The 13,793-nt window shown below is 35.0% G+C and overlaps 1 protein-coding gene across 1 annotated transcript in view; it reads right to left on the minus strand.

The window, feature by feature from the left end:
- Positions 1 to 1,048: 1,048 nt before the first annotated feature.
- The window catches only part of LOC128652486 (uncharacterized), an 868,114-nt gene continuing 855,369 nt past the window's right edge, over positions 1,049 to 13,793 (minus strand). Inside the window, exon 102 of the mRNA XM_053705422.1 lies at positions 1,049 to 1,780. Within this exon, the coding sequence (XP_053561397.1) occupies positions 1,173 to 1,780 (608 nt within the window). The 3' untranslated portion in view covers positions 1,049 to 1,172. The remainder of the gene's footprint in view (positions 1,781 to 13,793) is intronic.

The following is a 13,793-nucleotide window of genomic DNA, read 5'->3' on the forward strand; positions in this document are numbered from 1 at the left end:
TGAACAAACAAATGTATCAAAATTCATTTTAAATTTTGAATTTTTAGAAACATTCGCCCATCCCTACATAGGACTCCATACATTCTAGATCATTTATTGTCTACAAATTAAGATCTTCTACAAATGTCCAATTTGACTTATCTTCCTAAATCTGTTGATCAAACTCCAGGGAATGTTTACAGAGCTACTCAAGACTATAAAGACTCTCTTCGTCTTTTTATGGTGTGCAAGGTCGTTGCTTCATTTGTTTGTGCTACTCAATAAATGAGAAACTGGTGTATTGTTATTCATGGCAGCACAATGTCTAGTGCTGGCCCAAAAAATAGATATAAAATAAATATTCCCCTAACTGCTGGGACCCCCTGGTGTTACACTATTAACCCCTGAACTGCTATTTCCCAAATGCCTTAACCACTAAAATGCAAAAAATGACATTATATGTAACAATTAAACAGATATAACACACACCAATATAAACCTTTAATCTGCCAAAACAATGCAAATTTTGTAAATGCTTTTTAAAACATTTATTTTGTACACAGATCCGTAGAAAAGTAGTGCTTAATAGCTGAGACATACATTTATGTGTGTAAACCATGTGGCTCTGTACAAACATAGACAGATAGATAGATAGATAGATAGATAGATAGATAGATAGATAGATAGATAGATAGATAGATAGAGAAAGAGAGATAGATAGATAGATAGATAGATAGATAGATAGATAGATAGATAGATAGATAGATAGATAGATAGATAGATAGATAGAGAGATAGAGAGATAGAGAAAGAGAGATAGAGAAAGAGAGAGAGATAGATAGATAGATAGATAGATAGATAGATAGATAGATAGATAGATAGATAGATAGATAGATAGGATTTATTTGTTACAATTATAACCATTTAAATTAACTTTATAGATAATATAAAAAAATGATAAATTCAAATATCAATCAAATATTTAAATATAAATTATAATTTACCAAAGATTTAATTAACCTTAGATACTTTTTTAAAAACATTTTTATAGAATTAGTCATGTACCAGATATGACTGAGCCTGCTTACTGTATAGGCCCTTAGCATACAGCTATTTTTTTAAACTGGTAACATCTTATCTGTCTTTACAAGCACCAACAAATTCACTGATGCTTTTCTGACTTCCTGTACTCCTCTAACTGTTACTGCTATGTCTCTTAGTGTTATCCTTGTTTTCATCACCAACACTAGCATATTTGCTATCATTATTGTAATCAAAGTCCTGTACATTACTATCCTCCACATTCCATTCATAATTGGAGCTAGCCTGATTTTCACCAGCCTCATAATCATTCACACCTTGAAGATCTTCATCAGAGGAAATATGACTGTCAATATCAGTCTCATTGTTATGTCCATGACCATTAACATTATTGGTATACGCGTATTCTGATGTCCTTGTATACACAGTTGAAGATTTTCTAAGCGTTTTTTGTTCTTCGCCTCCATCTGCAGATCGTTCTGTTTCAATAAAGTTGTTTCCTTCAATGACTTCTTCGTTCTTCACTTCCAATGCCTGATTACCAAAGAGAGATATTTTGTCATGTGTGCTGGTTTTCTTTTCTCTTACAATCTCCTCGTTTTCCTGGTTTGGTATCATATTGTCATTGAAGAGGGGAGAAAAAGCTGCATCTGTATTCTCAACAATCATCTCATCGTGAAAATCTTGCAATATGGAGCCCTGATCACTGTCCAATAATAACTTGTCAGTAAGAGCATTCTCAGAAGTAAATGTTTGAGCATCTGTAATTTGATTAGAAGAAAAACAATTAAAAACCAATAGACTGATTACATTTCCTAATGTTTTTTTTTTTACTTCAATTCAAAACAATATAATGAAATGAGCTATTCTGTAGAATTTAATAACCAAGCAATTTAAAAAATGCTTGTTTTATACAATTTCCAGTTTCTATCAAATTATTATTGTATACTTTAAACTGCTAATGTAAGCCTTAAATTCAACACAAAGAATGTGATTGATAAAAAAAAACTGAATTCCTCATCATAATAGTTTTATAAATATCTAGCGCACTGTTAATTTATTTTAGTATGTTTGACACTGTCACTTTATATATTATAAGGATGCTTTCTATATAAAAGGCACATTATAATGAAACATTTTGTATTATGCATATGGCATGAGCAGAATTTAAACATGTTAAAAAATAGTTATGTATAGAAAAAAAAGAGAACAGCTTTTTAAATTTAAATGAATACTGTGGCATAAGCTTGCACTTCCTACTAATGATCACTGGTTCTTAAAGGGCCACTAAACCCAAAATCTTTCTTTCATGTTTCAGATAGAGAATACAAATTTAAACAACATTAAAATTTACTTCTAATATTTATTTTGCTTCATTTTTTAGATATCCTTAGTTGAAGAAAAAGCAATGTACATGGTGAGCCAATCACACGATGCTTCTATGTGCAGCAACCAATCAGTAGCTAATGAGCATATCTAGATATGCTTTTCAGCATATCAAGAGAATAAAACAAATTAGATAATATAAGTAAATTAGAAAGATGTTTAAAATTGCATTCTCTTTCTAAATCATGAAAGAAAAAATGTGGGTTTCATGGCCCTTTAAGTACAACTGCTGCAGCTCTACTAGTGAAGAGGGGCACCCGTGCAAGTATATTTTGAACAGAAAAATGGAAATATATGTTGAATGTCCTCTTTTAAATAATTATATATATATGTGTGTGTGTGTGTGTGAGTGCCATATTATTTCACTAGTTCTGTGCAAGCTCTATACTTAACATTGGCCTAGATTTAATGTGGGTAAATAACTTATAGACCTGTGCTTGCAAGGTCCCCCTGCCTTTTTTTCTCGGGCGCTTTTTTCCTTACCTTTTTAGATTAACCTAGATTCAATAAAACATGTTTGTGAATGTAATATTTTGGGTAAAAAACTGAAACATTGAGGAATTCCTAAAGATTTGTACCCGCCCCTTGTCACATGCTCGAATTGGAGACTCATTCTCCTATATAGGGCTAGATAATGAGTGGAGCACAAATTTGTGCTTCATGCGCCCAGTTGCACATGTTACATTACAGGTCCCAAGTAAAACTTTTGCATTCTCAAGGTCACATCCTCGCACAGAAATAAAGATTTCACGAAGTTGCGAACACAGGATGGTATTACCCCACAGGGGAATATATTTATCAAGCTCCGTATAAAGACCACTGCTCCATAACTTGTCCGCCTGTTCTGAGGTGGCGAACAGAAATCAACCCGATCGAATACGATCGGGTTGATTGACACCCCCTGTTAGCGGCATTTATCGATGTGCAGCGGACATGATACGCTACTTCGTATCATGTCTGCTAGCACATTGCTAAAAAGGCCCCATAGACTTTAATGGAGACTCGATTTGATAAAAAAAAATAGTCGCTAGCTTGCGCAAACACGAGTGCAGGATTGCAATGAGATATATTTATGTATTTCTATACATATGTTTATCTGTATTTATATGTGTATATATGTCTATAAATACATATACACACAAACAAATACATATATACATCTGTATAGAAATACATGCATATATATTTATATACATACATACATTTATACATGTTTCTATGGATCCCTATGAAAAAGCACTTTTGGCCTATTTTTTTTTAACACCTGACATTTCAAATCTTTGAGCCTTTACAACTTTTTATTGCAATTTTTCTAAAATATTTTTTATTAGATAGTGTTATTATGAGTGTAACTGTAATTTTAAATGTATTTTTGATTTATTTTGTAACAGTTTTTTGAATTGTGTAACAGTTAACCAGAGTTCTGAAGTCACGTAATCATTCTAGCGTAAATTGCATTTACTTTCAACTTGTAATTCAGGCGAAATTTAACTTGCATGCAAACAGCCACAAAAAACAGATATGGCTTGCGTGCAAACAATAGTGCGCCACTCGTAATCAAGCCCATAATTAATAGAGCACTAATAGAGAACTATCTAGCGCATAACTGCTCACTTCTCAGCACAAAGAATGAGTTCTACAATAAAGGACACCAGCATCAAAAAGTTTCTTGATATCATTACAGAACCAAAAAAATAAATAAAACTAAAAACCCTGTATTTAAAAATGCACTTTACCATATGCAAAAAAGGAAAAACTAAAACAAAGTTAAAGAGAGATAAAATAAAAAACTGAAATGTGTCATCCTTGTCTGCTTTAAAGTAGCTAAACACAGCAACAAGTCAATATACTTTACAGGGTCAAAAGAATCTTCTTAACAATGGCTCTAGAATGGCCCAGAAAACCCATGGAAACCCATAAGGCGCCTTTTATTCTATCCAGAGAGGCAAGTTTACCATAACAAAGCAGATACATCAATCTTTCACAATTACAAACCTTTACATAGACCATTTTGAAAGTGTTTTTTCCTAGGTTTTGTTATAATTATAGTTTTTCCCCCTTTGGTCCTTTTTTGATGTGTAAGATACCAAGTACTGGTCACATCATAGAACTATAGACAGGACCGTCTTTAACACAGGGCAAAAGGGGCTGCTGCCCTGGGCCCAGTTTCTGTTGAGGGGCCCAAGAGTCCTTCATACCAGACTGCTGATGTGACATGGGGAGCACACACATTCAATCCTCATACTGTCACAGTCAAAAGTACTCTGTTTATATATATATATATATATATATATATATATATATATATATATATATATATATATATATATATATTTTAAACTGTGCCAGACCGTGCCGGTGTCATGTGACATGCCAAGCTATTGCCATGTGCTGTTTTAGATGTGCACTGTGCAGCACTGAATGCAAAGCCTTAACTTGGTATCCAGCCATTCCCACTGCATCAGAAAAGGTCCTACTGGGGTTACCACTGTTACAAGGTCACTGCCCTGGTGGTGGGGATTGTTTCTGGGTAGGGCTGACTGTAGGCACATGCAGCAGAAAGCTGGAGCAGCAAGGACGTGAGGATTTGAGCATCTGTGCAGCTGCATACACTGCTCTCTTCAGTCTTGAGGCTGTGTGACTCATCCCACACTGTATCCATGCAGCCTTGGACAGACAGCATCCTGTCTGCTGGTCCCCTTAGCCCTGCTCTTTCTGCTGTGGCCCTAAGATCAACTAACTGAAGTTTGTTAGGGGAACAGTGCTTTGTAGAAAGGTGTCAGTGGGAAGAATAAGTGAGTGCACACACGCCACTCCCCAAGCAGCATTGTCTAGTGCAGGGTGAGAGGGAACTTGTTCCTAGCAAAGAAGTGACATGTGCTGCTGTGGCTGATGTATAGTGTCATGCTGATACTTCACACATTAATGTAAGTTTTATTTTTATAGTTTTTGTTTTCTCTCTCTCTCAGATTTTACAGATTCCCATAGTAGTTCTGCTGTTCCAGTCAGTAAACTTATTTTTGTCTGCACCTCCATGCTTCCTCCTCAGTCTTTACCTTGCTTTGCTCCTGTTGGCTGCCCTAAATCTCTTTAACCAGCTAACCTCACACTAGAATCACATTCAAATATTAAATGAATCCACAGTGGAGGAATTTATATATTTATTTACTTATTAGTTCTGCTTAGGTCCAGTTTCACATATTGCAATGTATTTAAAAAAAATGTAAAATGATTAGCCCAGCAGTGGATGATCCACTGCTGGGCTAATAATTTAAAAAAAAAAATTGATTTAGTTGTTTTTTGGGATGTTGGGGTGGAGAGCGAAATTGCATGGGGGGGCCAAGAATTTTTTTGCCCAGGGTCCAGTCAATATTAAAGACGGCCCTGACTATAGATTTTAATGGCCGGAACGTCCACCAACAAATCTGTAGAAAATATGAGTGAATTAATTTCTAACAAGATCTCCCCTTTACAATAGCCCCTGAGCAACCCCATGAATCTAGTCTATTTATTTGCCTGATTCTTACTAGTAACATTTTTCAACTGACGAGTAAACTATAGTGATATTGCTCCAGTTCTAGATAGATAGATAGATAGATAGATAGATAGATAGATAGATAGTTGGGTTTTCTGCTTGTGTTACAAGTTAAAATAAAATGCAATCACTTGATTACAATTGAAGTTAACATGCATCGGGTTAGCGCAACCACAGAGCTCTGGTTAACTGTTTCCCAAAACAAAAATTGTCACAAAACACATCAAAAATGCATTAAAAAGTACAGTTACACTCATAATAGCACAATCTAATAAAATTATTAAAAAAAATATTGTACAAAAAAGTTATAAGGGCAAAAAGATATGAAGTCTCAGGTGTTGGAAAAAAGGCACGCTAAGGGCTTAAGCTTTGAGATACATACAGTACATATAGATGTCTAAAGATGTATGCATAAATATATATATATATATGTCTATACAGGGAGTGCAGAATTATTAGGCAAATGAGTATTTTGACCACATCATCCTCTTTATGCATGTTGTCTTACTCCAAGCTGTATAGGCTTGAAAGCCTACTACCAATTAAGCATATTAGGTGATGTGCATCTCTGTAATGAGAAGGGGTGTGGTCTAATGACATCAACACCCTATATCAGGTGTGCATAATTATTAGGCAACTTCCTTTCCTTTGGCAAAATGGGTCAAAAGAAGGACTTGACAGGCTCAGAAAAGTCAAAAATAGTGAGATATCTTGCAGAGGGATGCAGCACTCTTAAAATTGCAAAGCTTCTGAAGCGTGATCATCGAACAATCAAGCGTTTCATTCAAAATAGTCAACAGGGTCGCAAGAAGCGTGTGGAAAAACCAAGGCGCAAAATAACTGCCCATGAACTGAGAAAAGTCAAGCGTGCAGCTGCCAAGATGCCACTTGCCACCAGTTTGGCCATATTTCAGAGCTGCAACATCACTGGAGTGCCCAAAAGCACAAGGTGTGCAATACTCAGAGACATGGCCAAGGTAAGAAAGGCTGAAAGACGACCACCACTGAACAAGACACACAAGCTGAAACGTCAAGACTGGGCCAAGAAATATCTCAAGACTGATTTTTCTAAGGTTTTATGGACTGATGAAATGAGAGTGAGTCTTGATGGGCCAGATGGATGGGCCCGTGGCTGGATTGGTAAAGGGCAGAGAGCTCCAGTCCGACTCAGACGCCAGCAAGGTGGAGGTGGAGTACTGGTTTGGGCTGGTATCATCAAAGATGAGCTTGTGGGGCCTTTTCGGGTTGAGGATGGAGTCAAGCTCAACTCACAGTCCTACTGCCAGTTTCTGGAAGACACCTTCTTCAAGCAGTGGTACAGGAAGAAGTCTGCATCCTTCAAGAAAAACATGATTTTCATGCAGGACAATGCTCCATCACATGCGTCCAAGTACTCGACAGCGTGGCTGGCAAGAAAGGGTATAAAAGAAGAAAATCTAATGACATGGCCTCCTTGTTCACCTGATCTGAACCCCATTGAGAACCTGTGGTCCATCATCAAATGTGAGATTTACAAGGAGGGAAAACAGTAAACCTCTCTGAACAGTGTCTGGGAGGCTGTGGTTGCTGCTGCACGCAATGTTGATGGTGAACAGATCAAAACACTGACAGAATCCATGGATGGCAGGCTTTTGAGTGTCCTTGCAAAGAAAGGTGGCTATATTGGTCACTGATTTGTTTTTGTTTTGTTTTTGAATGTCAGAAATGTATATTTGTGAATGTTGAGATGTTATATTGGTTTCACTGGTAAAAATAAATAATTGAAATGGGTATATATTTGTTTTTTGTTAAGTTGCCTAATAATTATGCACAGTAATAGTCACCTGCACACACAGATATCCCCCTAAAATAGCTATAACTAAAAACAAACTAAAAACTACTTCCAAAACTATTCAGCTTTGATATTAATGAGTTTTTTGGGTTCATTGAGAACATGGTTGTTGTTCAATAATACAATTAATCCTCAAAAATACAACTTGCCTAATAATTCTGCACTCCCTGTATATGTGTACATATGTATTTATATGTATTTACAGACATATACACACATTTAAACAGACACATAGAAGTGTACACATATATAGAAATATATAGAAGTGCATTGGACCCCTTTGTAGTTATGTAGATGAAAACATGTTAAAAGATATTTATGCAATATTCATTTTTAATAAAGTTTTTAACGATGTATTTACTGTAAATATTTCACATTCTAATGTTCTGCACATAGAATATGTACTGAGTATTTGTAAATAGATATTCCTATATATCTGTATTTATTTATACCTATATATAATCATGTATATATATATAAATATATATATGTATAAATATATATTGTATCAAAAACCCATCAGATATATGTAGAGATGTGTATTTATGAATAAATAGAACATATTTTTGTATTTGAAGAACATTGGAATGTGTAATATTCATATTTTCATTTCAGGTTAGCTCACTTGAGAACATGTGACCATGTTTGCGCGCGAGTAGGGTGTTAGTTTTTTTTTCACTTGCTCCATTGACTTCTATGGGGGCAAATGGTATTGCATGCTATTCTAAGTTTGGCTTGTTGTGCGCACAAAAAGATTACTGCTAGCACAGTTAATGCTTGAGCGGGACCGTTAAATAGCGATCCACTTGTAATCTAGCCAATAATTTGGAAGCTTCCTTAGACAAAAGTATACAAAATTACTAGATTACTAAGAGAACAATCTATTTCCTTCTGCTGTTCTCTTGAATAAGGAAGTTACAATGTGGACAGGTCAAAAAGGTAGAAAGGTATTGTAGTATACTATAATTTAGTTATGGACAAAAGTAACCAGCATTAATCTTGTAGAATTGAAAAAATGCTATATTTCAGAAAAATCATAATGTGTTTGTTAGAGCTGATGCATTAACACAAATACACTGTCATTTTTGTTTACAACTATGATCTGATACATTGTGCTGCTTTATAGAAAAAAAATAATGATCAAAAGCAAAGAGAATAAATAGAATAATGGTATAAACACAAGGGATGAGATTGCCTGAAGACAAAACTGTTACCGTTTCACTCCTTTAGTCATCCATTTGATCTGGCTCATATAACATCAGATGAGTGGTGGGAAAACAAGATTTATCAGGAGATTATCAAATAAAGATACAAAGGTTTTGTTCATCTTTGTTCGTTTAAATAAAGTGTTATGTCAAAGAAGTAGGAACAAATCAAACCCCGTTTGATGTTACATAAAGCTGAATAGTAAGGGAATCTATATTCTTTTGAACAATGACCTTCATTGTGTATTGAGTAAAATAATGAAATATTCAATTTACAATGGATTTAATGTCTTTTATGATTACATTTAAAGGAAATTATAAATGAAATCTAAGATAACCAGTAAATTAATTGCACTTGATTATTCATTAATTAAAAGGAAAACACGTTATCTTTTTTAGCATTTGTTATGGCTTTAAAAATGTGAATGATATTCCAATGGTAATGTACATCTGTTCTGCAGAGAGCTAAGTTTCTACAGCCCATGTTTGACTGCACTGTCACACCTATATCCGAGATTGTCAAAGGGAATTACTGAAGATTTCCTTTGTTTTATTCAGTATTTCTACTGTCCACAAAAATAATTTCCTTAAACAAATGTCTTCCATGTATATGCATGAATAATGTTGCAGCAGAGAAGTAATCAGGCACACAATATTTCCATTAACATAATGTCATATCAGCATTGCGGCCTTCTCTGATATCCAAGGAGGTAACACTAAGTTTAAAGAGATATGTCAAATCAAAGTAACCATGAAAAGAAACATTGTGTAAAAAAAAAAAAAAAATCAGTAAACAGCTTACTTGTTTTCTTGCAAAATGAGCATTTATTTCTTATTTTAGCCACTGCCCTCAGAGAGAAGAGACATTTTTGGAACTTAAGTTGCATTTTGCCACTTCTGAGCATGAGCAAACCAGGCACTTATTATCTCTGTAGCATTATCTAAACATTAAACTAGTTAGATATGCCTTGCTGTAGAGACCACAGCCTTTTTTAAGGGCTGTGACAGGAAGAAATGGACACTGCACAAATTAAGTTTAAAAGAAGAAATAAAAGGTGAAATACTTTTAAAATTATGTATATTTTGCAATGATTTCTAATGCATAACCCACTGCTTAGCATATTTTATTTCAACAATGAAACAAACGGTTTAATATCCTTTTGACCTTAGTGTTAACCCTAACCCTGCCCTTAAAGGGATGTTAAACAGATCTAAGCAGTTGTTTATACTGTACTTAATGGAAATCATTGCAATATGTATTATTAATCTATTAAAATGGATTTTAACGTCTAATGATTTTTTTTACACTACATTTGTGCTTCCTGTCACAGCCCCACATAGAGGTGGAAACCTTTGCAAAAAGGTTTATCTTAGCCCAATGTCATAAAACTTCTAGGTTAGTAAATAGACAAGATAACAGGGAGTTAGATTTGCTGATGCCCAGAATAAAAACGTAGGTTTTGAAAATCCTCTGCTCCTAAAACACTGGGGATACACTGAGAATTTCTAAGTGCTAAGTGTGCAAGAAAACAAGTAATTTATTTGCTGTTATTCACATATTCTTTTTATATTTACTTTGATTTAAAAAAGGTGTTTTTACCAAAGGAGCACTATTTAATATCCCTTTAGTAGTTCTAAAGCTAACAATAACCTCAGGAGTAGTTAGCAGAGGTATTATGACTGACTATGTTGTCATGGACTGTGGGACCTTGTTACACATAAGATCTCAGCCTTTGACACTACAACACCACCATTGTCATGGTGACAATATTTTAAGGATACTAAAGAGAAGTCTACAAAGGAAAACCAAATCTTATAAAATGATAAGTGAAATAAACAGTGCAAATAACAATAATGTCAAATTCTTGAGCATGGCCTGATAACTAAAATGGCAACAAAGAACAATTCATAGTTCAGGAAATGTAATACAATGTCTATAACCAACAATTTCTCCAAATGATCAATCAGAATAAGGGGGGTGGGCATTGGGGACACAAATGAAAATTAAATAGAATGCTGTAATATTCAAATAACACAAATGTTATAAATACCAACAAGCATGTAGGTTTCAGAGTGAAGGCTTCACAACCTGATGTAAGGAAACCCACATACTATATTATTCTCAGATTTTACGGTATAAAAGATCAGAATTAATAACAGCACTGCCATGAAAAGAGTCGATTCCCACATGGAAAGTACTCATCCCAAAAAAACTAAAACTCATAAAATTGAAGACAAGGAGATATAAAAGTGAAAAAAAGAAAATATTCGAATATGAGCAGTGATGGCCAATTTCCTAATACATAGGGGTGCAGATCAATCATTTAGAGACCTAAAGGGTCTCATGTATTTTGTGTGTTTAATACACATACATTTATATATTTCCTAAGAATGTCCAGAGGTACAGATTCAGATTTAGGTAATGTTGCAGGATACACTCTGTATTTTCCTCTCTAACAAGGTTTTATTTACTTGTGGCCACCATTTGACTCTTTTCCATAAATCCCCAAGTACACATTTTTAGTTCCATTGTTGAGCAGGGGCCACAAAAAACTAAAGCAGAGGGCCACACATGGGATTAAACATAGTTAAAGATAGCTCCAGAGCAGCAATGCACTAGTATTTGCAGCTGAACATATCTGGTAATCCAATGGCAAGCGACAAATGTTTGTGGCCACCAATCACTAGCTAGCTTCCGTTAATGCATTGCTGCTGAGCATATGTGTATATGCTTTTAAACAAAGGATACCAAGAGAAAAAAAAATAATTAGATAATAGAAGTGAATTTAAAGTGTTTAAAATTACAAGTTCTATTGGAATCATGCAGGCTAATTTTCAATTTAATTTCTCTTTAAATGCCAAACTATCATAAGGTTTCTTCATGCTTGCGATTGCCACCACATGGCAATATGGGATATTTCATAAAACTATCTCGTCCCTTGGCGTGAATCAAATTATGACCTGTACCTTACATATATAAGTTATCAAGAAAAGACTACCCTACCTGTGGGATCTATTATATATATTAGCTACATAAAGTAAATCTCTGTCGTGCTAAAACATGATACGATGTTTAATGATCTAATAAACAATATATTAAAATTACTTTAACTTACTTTTAGGGACCTCATTGATCCCACAAACTGTTTAAGAATATAACCATTTATAAGGTATATAAAAAGAGTAAGAAATATTTCAAGGCAAAAAAATGCCTTAAGGTGTATTATATCTAGAAAAAAAAAACAATTAAAGGGACATTTCAGCCAAAATTGGAATGGACATGGATATATTTCAATGTTGTGTAAAAACATTTTTGCAATATATATGTATTAGCAAACATGCTTCTAGTAAAAGTTATAGTTATTTCAAGAGAGTATTAAACACAGCACTTGCTCAGAGCACCTAAAGTGCTTCTACCATCTGGTAATGACTCAATTTGTTAATTACTGACATGACACAGGCCCCACTGACTGACTGAGCAGCTGCAGTATTTAAGATGCTGGTGCAGTGAGGATATCTAGCTATGCTTCACATGCATGTGCAGAGAAAAATATTAACACTAAAACAGTGATAACTTTTACTAGAAGCATTTTTGCTAATGTATGTGTATTGTAAATATGTTTCTTTTCAATGGTGTAATTCATCTATGTGCATTTCAATTTTGACTGGAATGTCCCTTTAAGCTGGAAATCAGAGCCAGAAATAACCCGTTAGAAAACATATGAATTATAGGAAACTGAATAGCTTCCAAAGGTATCGAAGAAGCATGGTTCTAAATCAAAGCATTTTTCACAGATGCTACGTACTCTGTCACTATTTATTTATAAATGATGGTTCTCTTAGAATATAAGAACCTTTTTTTACCACAAAGTAAAGTGCACCAAAGCTTGTTTTATTCATATAAATGAAAAATATATCACAAAAGTATCTTATGAAAATAGTAATAAGCAGATGAGTTATGTTCTTTTTGCAGCTAAATACATTAAGATAATATCAAAACAAAACTGTTATTCATTTTTTCTGCCAGAAATGTATTGTATGTGCTAAAGTTTTATTTAAATGGAATTCAAGTGAAGCACACACATATTACAGATTTAAATGGCCATGAAACCCAATTTCTTTCTTTCAGGATTCAGATAGAGCCTGTAATTTTAAACAACTTTCAGATTTACTTCTATTAACACATGTGCTTCATTCTCTTGGTATTCTTTGTTGAAAGAGCAGCAATGTACTACTGGGGGCTAGATGCCCATTTTGGGGGAGCCAATGACAAGAGACATCTATGTGCAGCCACCAATCACCAGCTAGCTCCCAGTAGTGCATTGCCGCTCCTGAGCCTACCCGGCTATGATTTTTAGGATACCAAGATTATGAAGCAAATAAGATAATAGAAGTAAATGTGAAATTTCTTTAACCCTTTAACGACCGATGACATATGGGGTATGTCCTCATACGTACCCCATACATCGGCGGTCTTGGAAAGTTGTGGAAGCGATCCTGATCGCTTCCAGACACTTTACGGTTATTGCAGTGATGCCTCTATATTGAGGCATCCTGCAATAACTCTTCTTAGCCATTCTATGCAGAGATAGCTACTCTGTGGCCCTCTCTACACTGGACATCGATGGCCGCAATCATTGGTGGGTGGGAGCCGATGTGGGAGGCGGGTGGGCGGCCATCAATGGGTGCCTGCAGTAAGAGGGGGGCGGGATCGTGGGCGGGGTTGGCGGGGGGCGAGCACGGACGGTTGTGTGCACGGGGCAGGTGGGAACCGCTACACTACAGAAAAATTTAATTGTAATAAGTGGGAGAAAGGG

The sequence above is a fragment of the Bombina bombina genome, chromosome 3 (genome assembly GCF_027579735.1).
Source record: "Bombina bombina isolate aBomBom1 chromosome 3, aBomBom1.pri, whole genome shotgun sequence".
Classification (NCBI taxonomy): domain Eukaryota; kingdom Metazoa; phylum Chordata; class Amphibia; order Anura; family Bombinatoridae; genus Bombina; species Bombina bombina.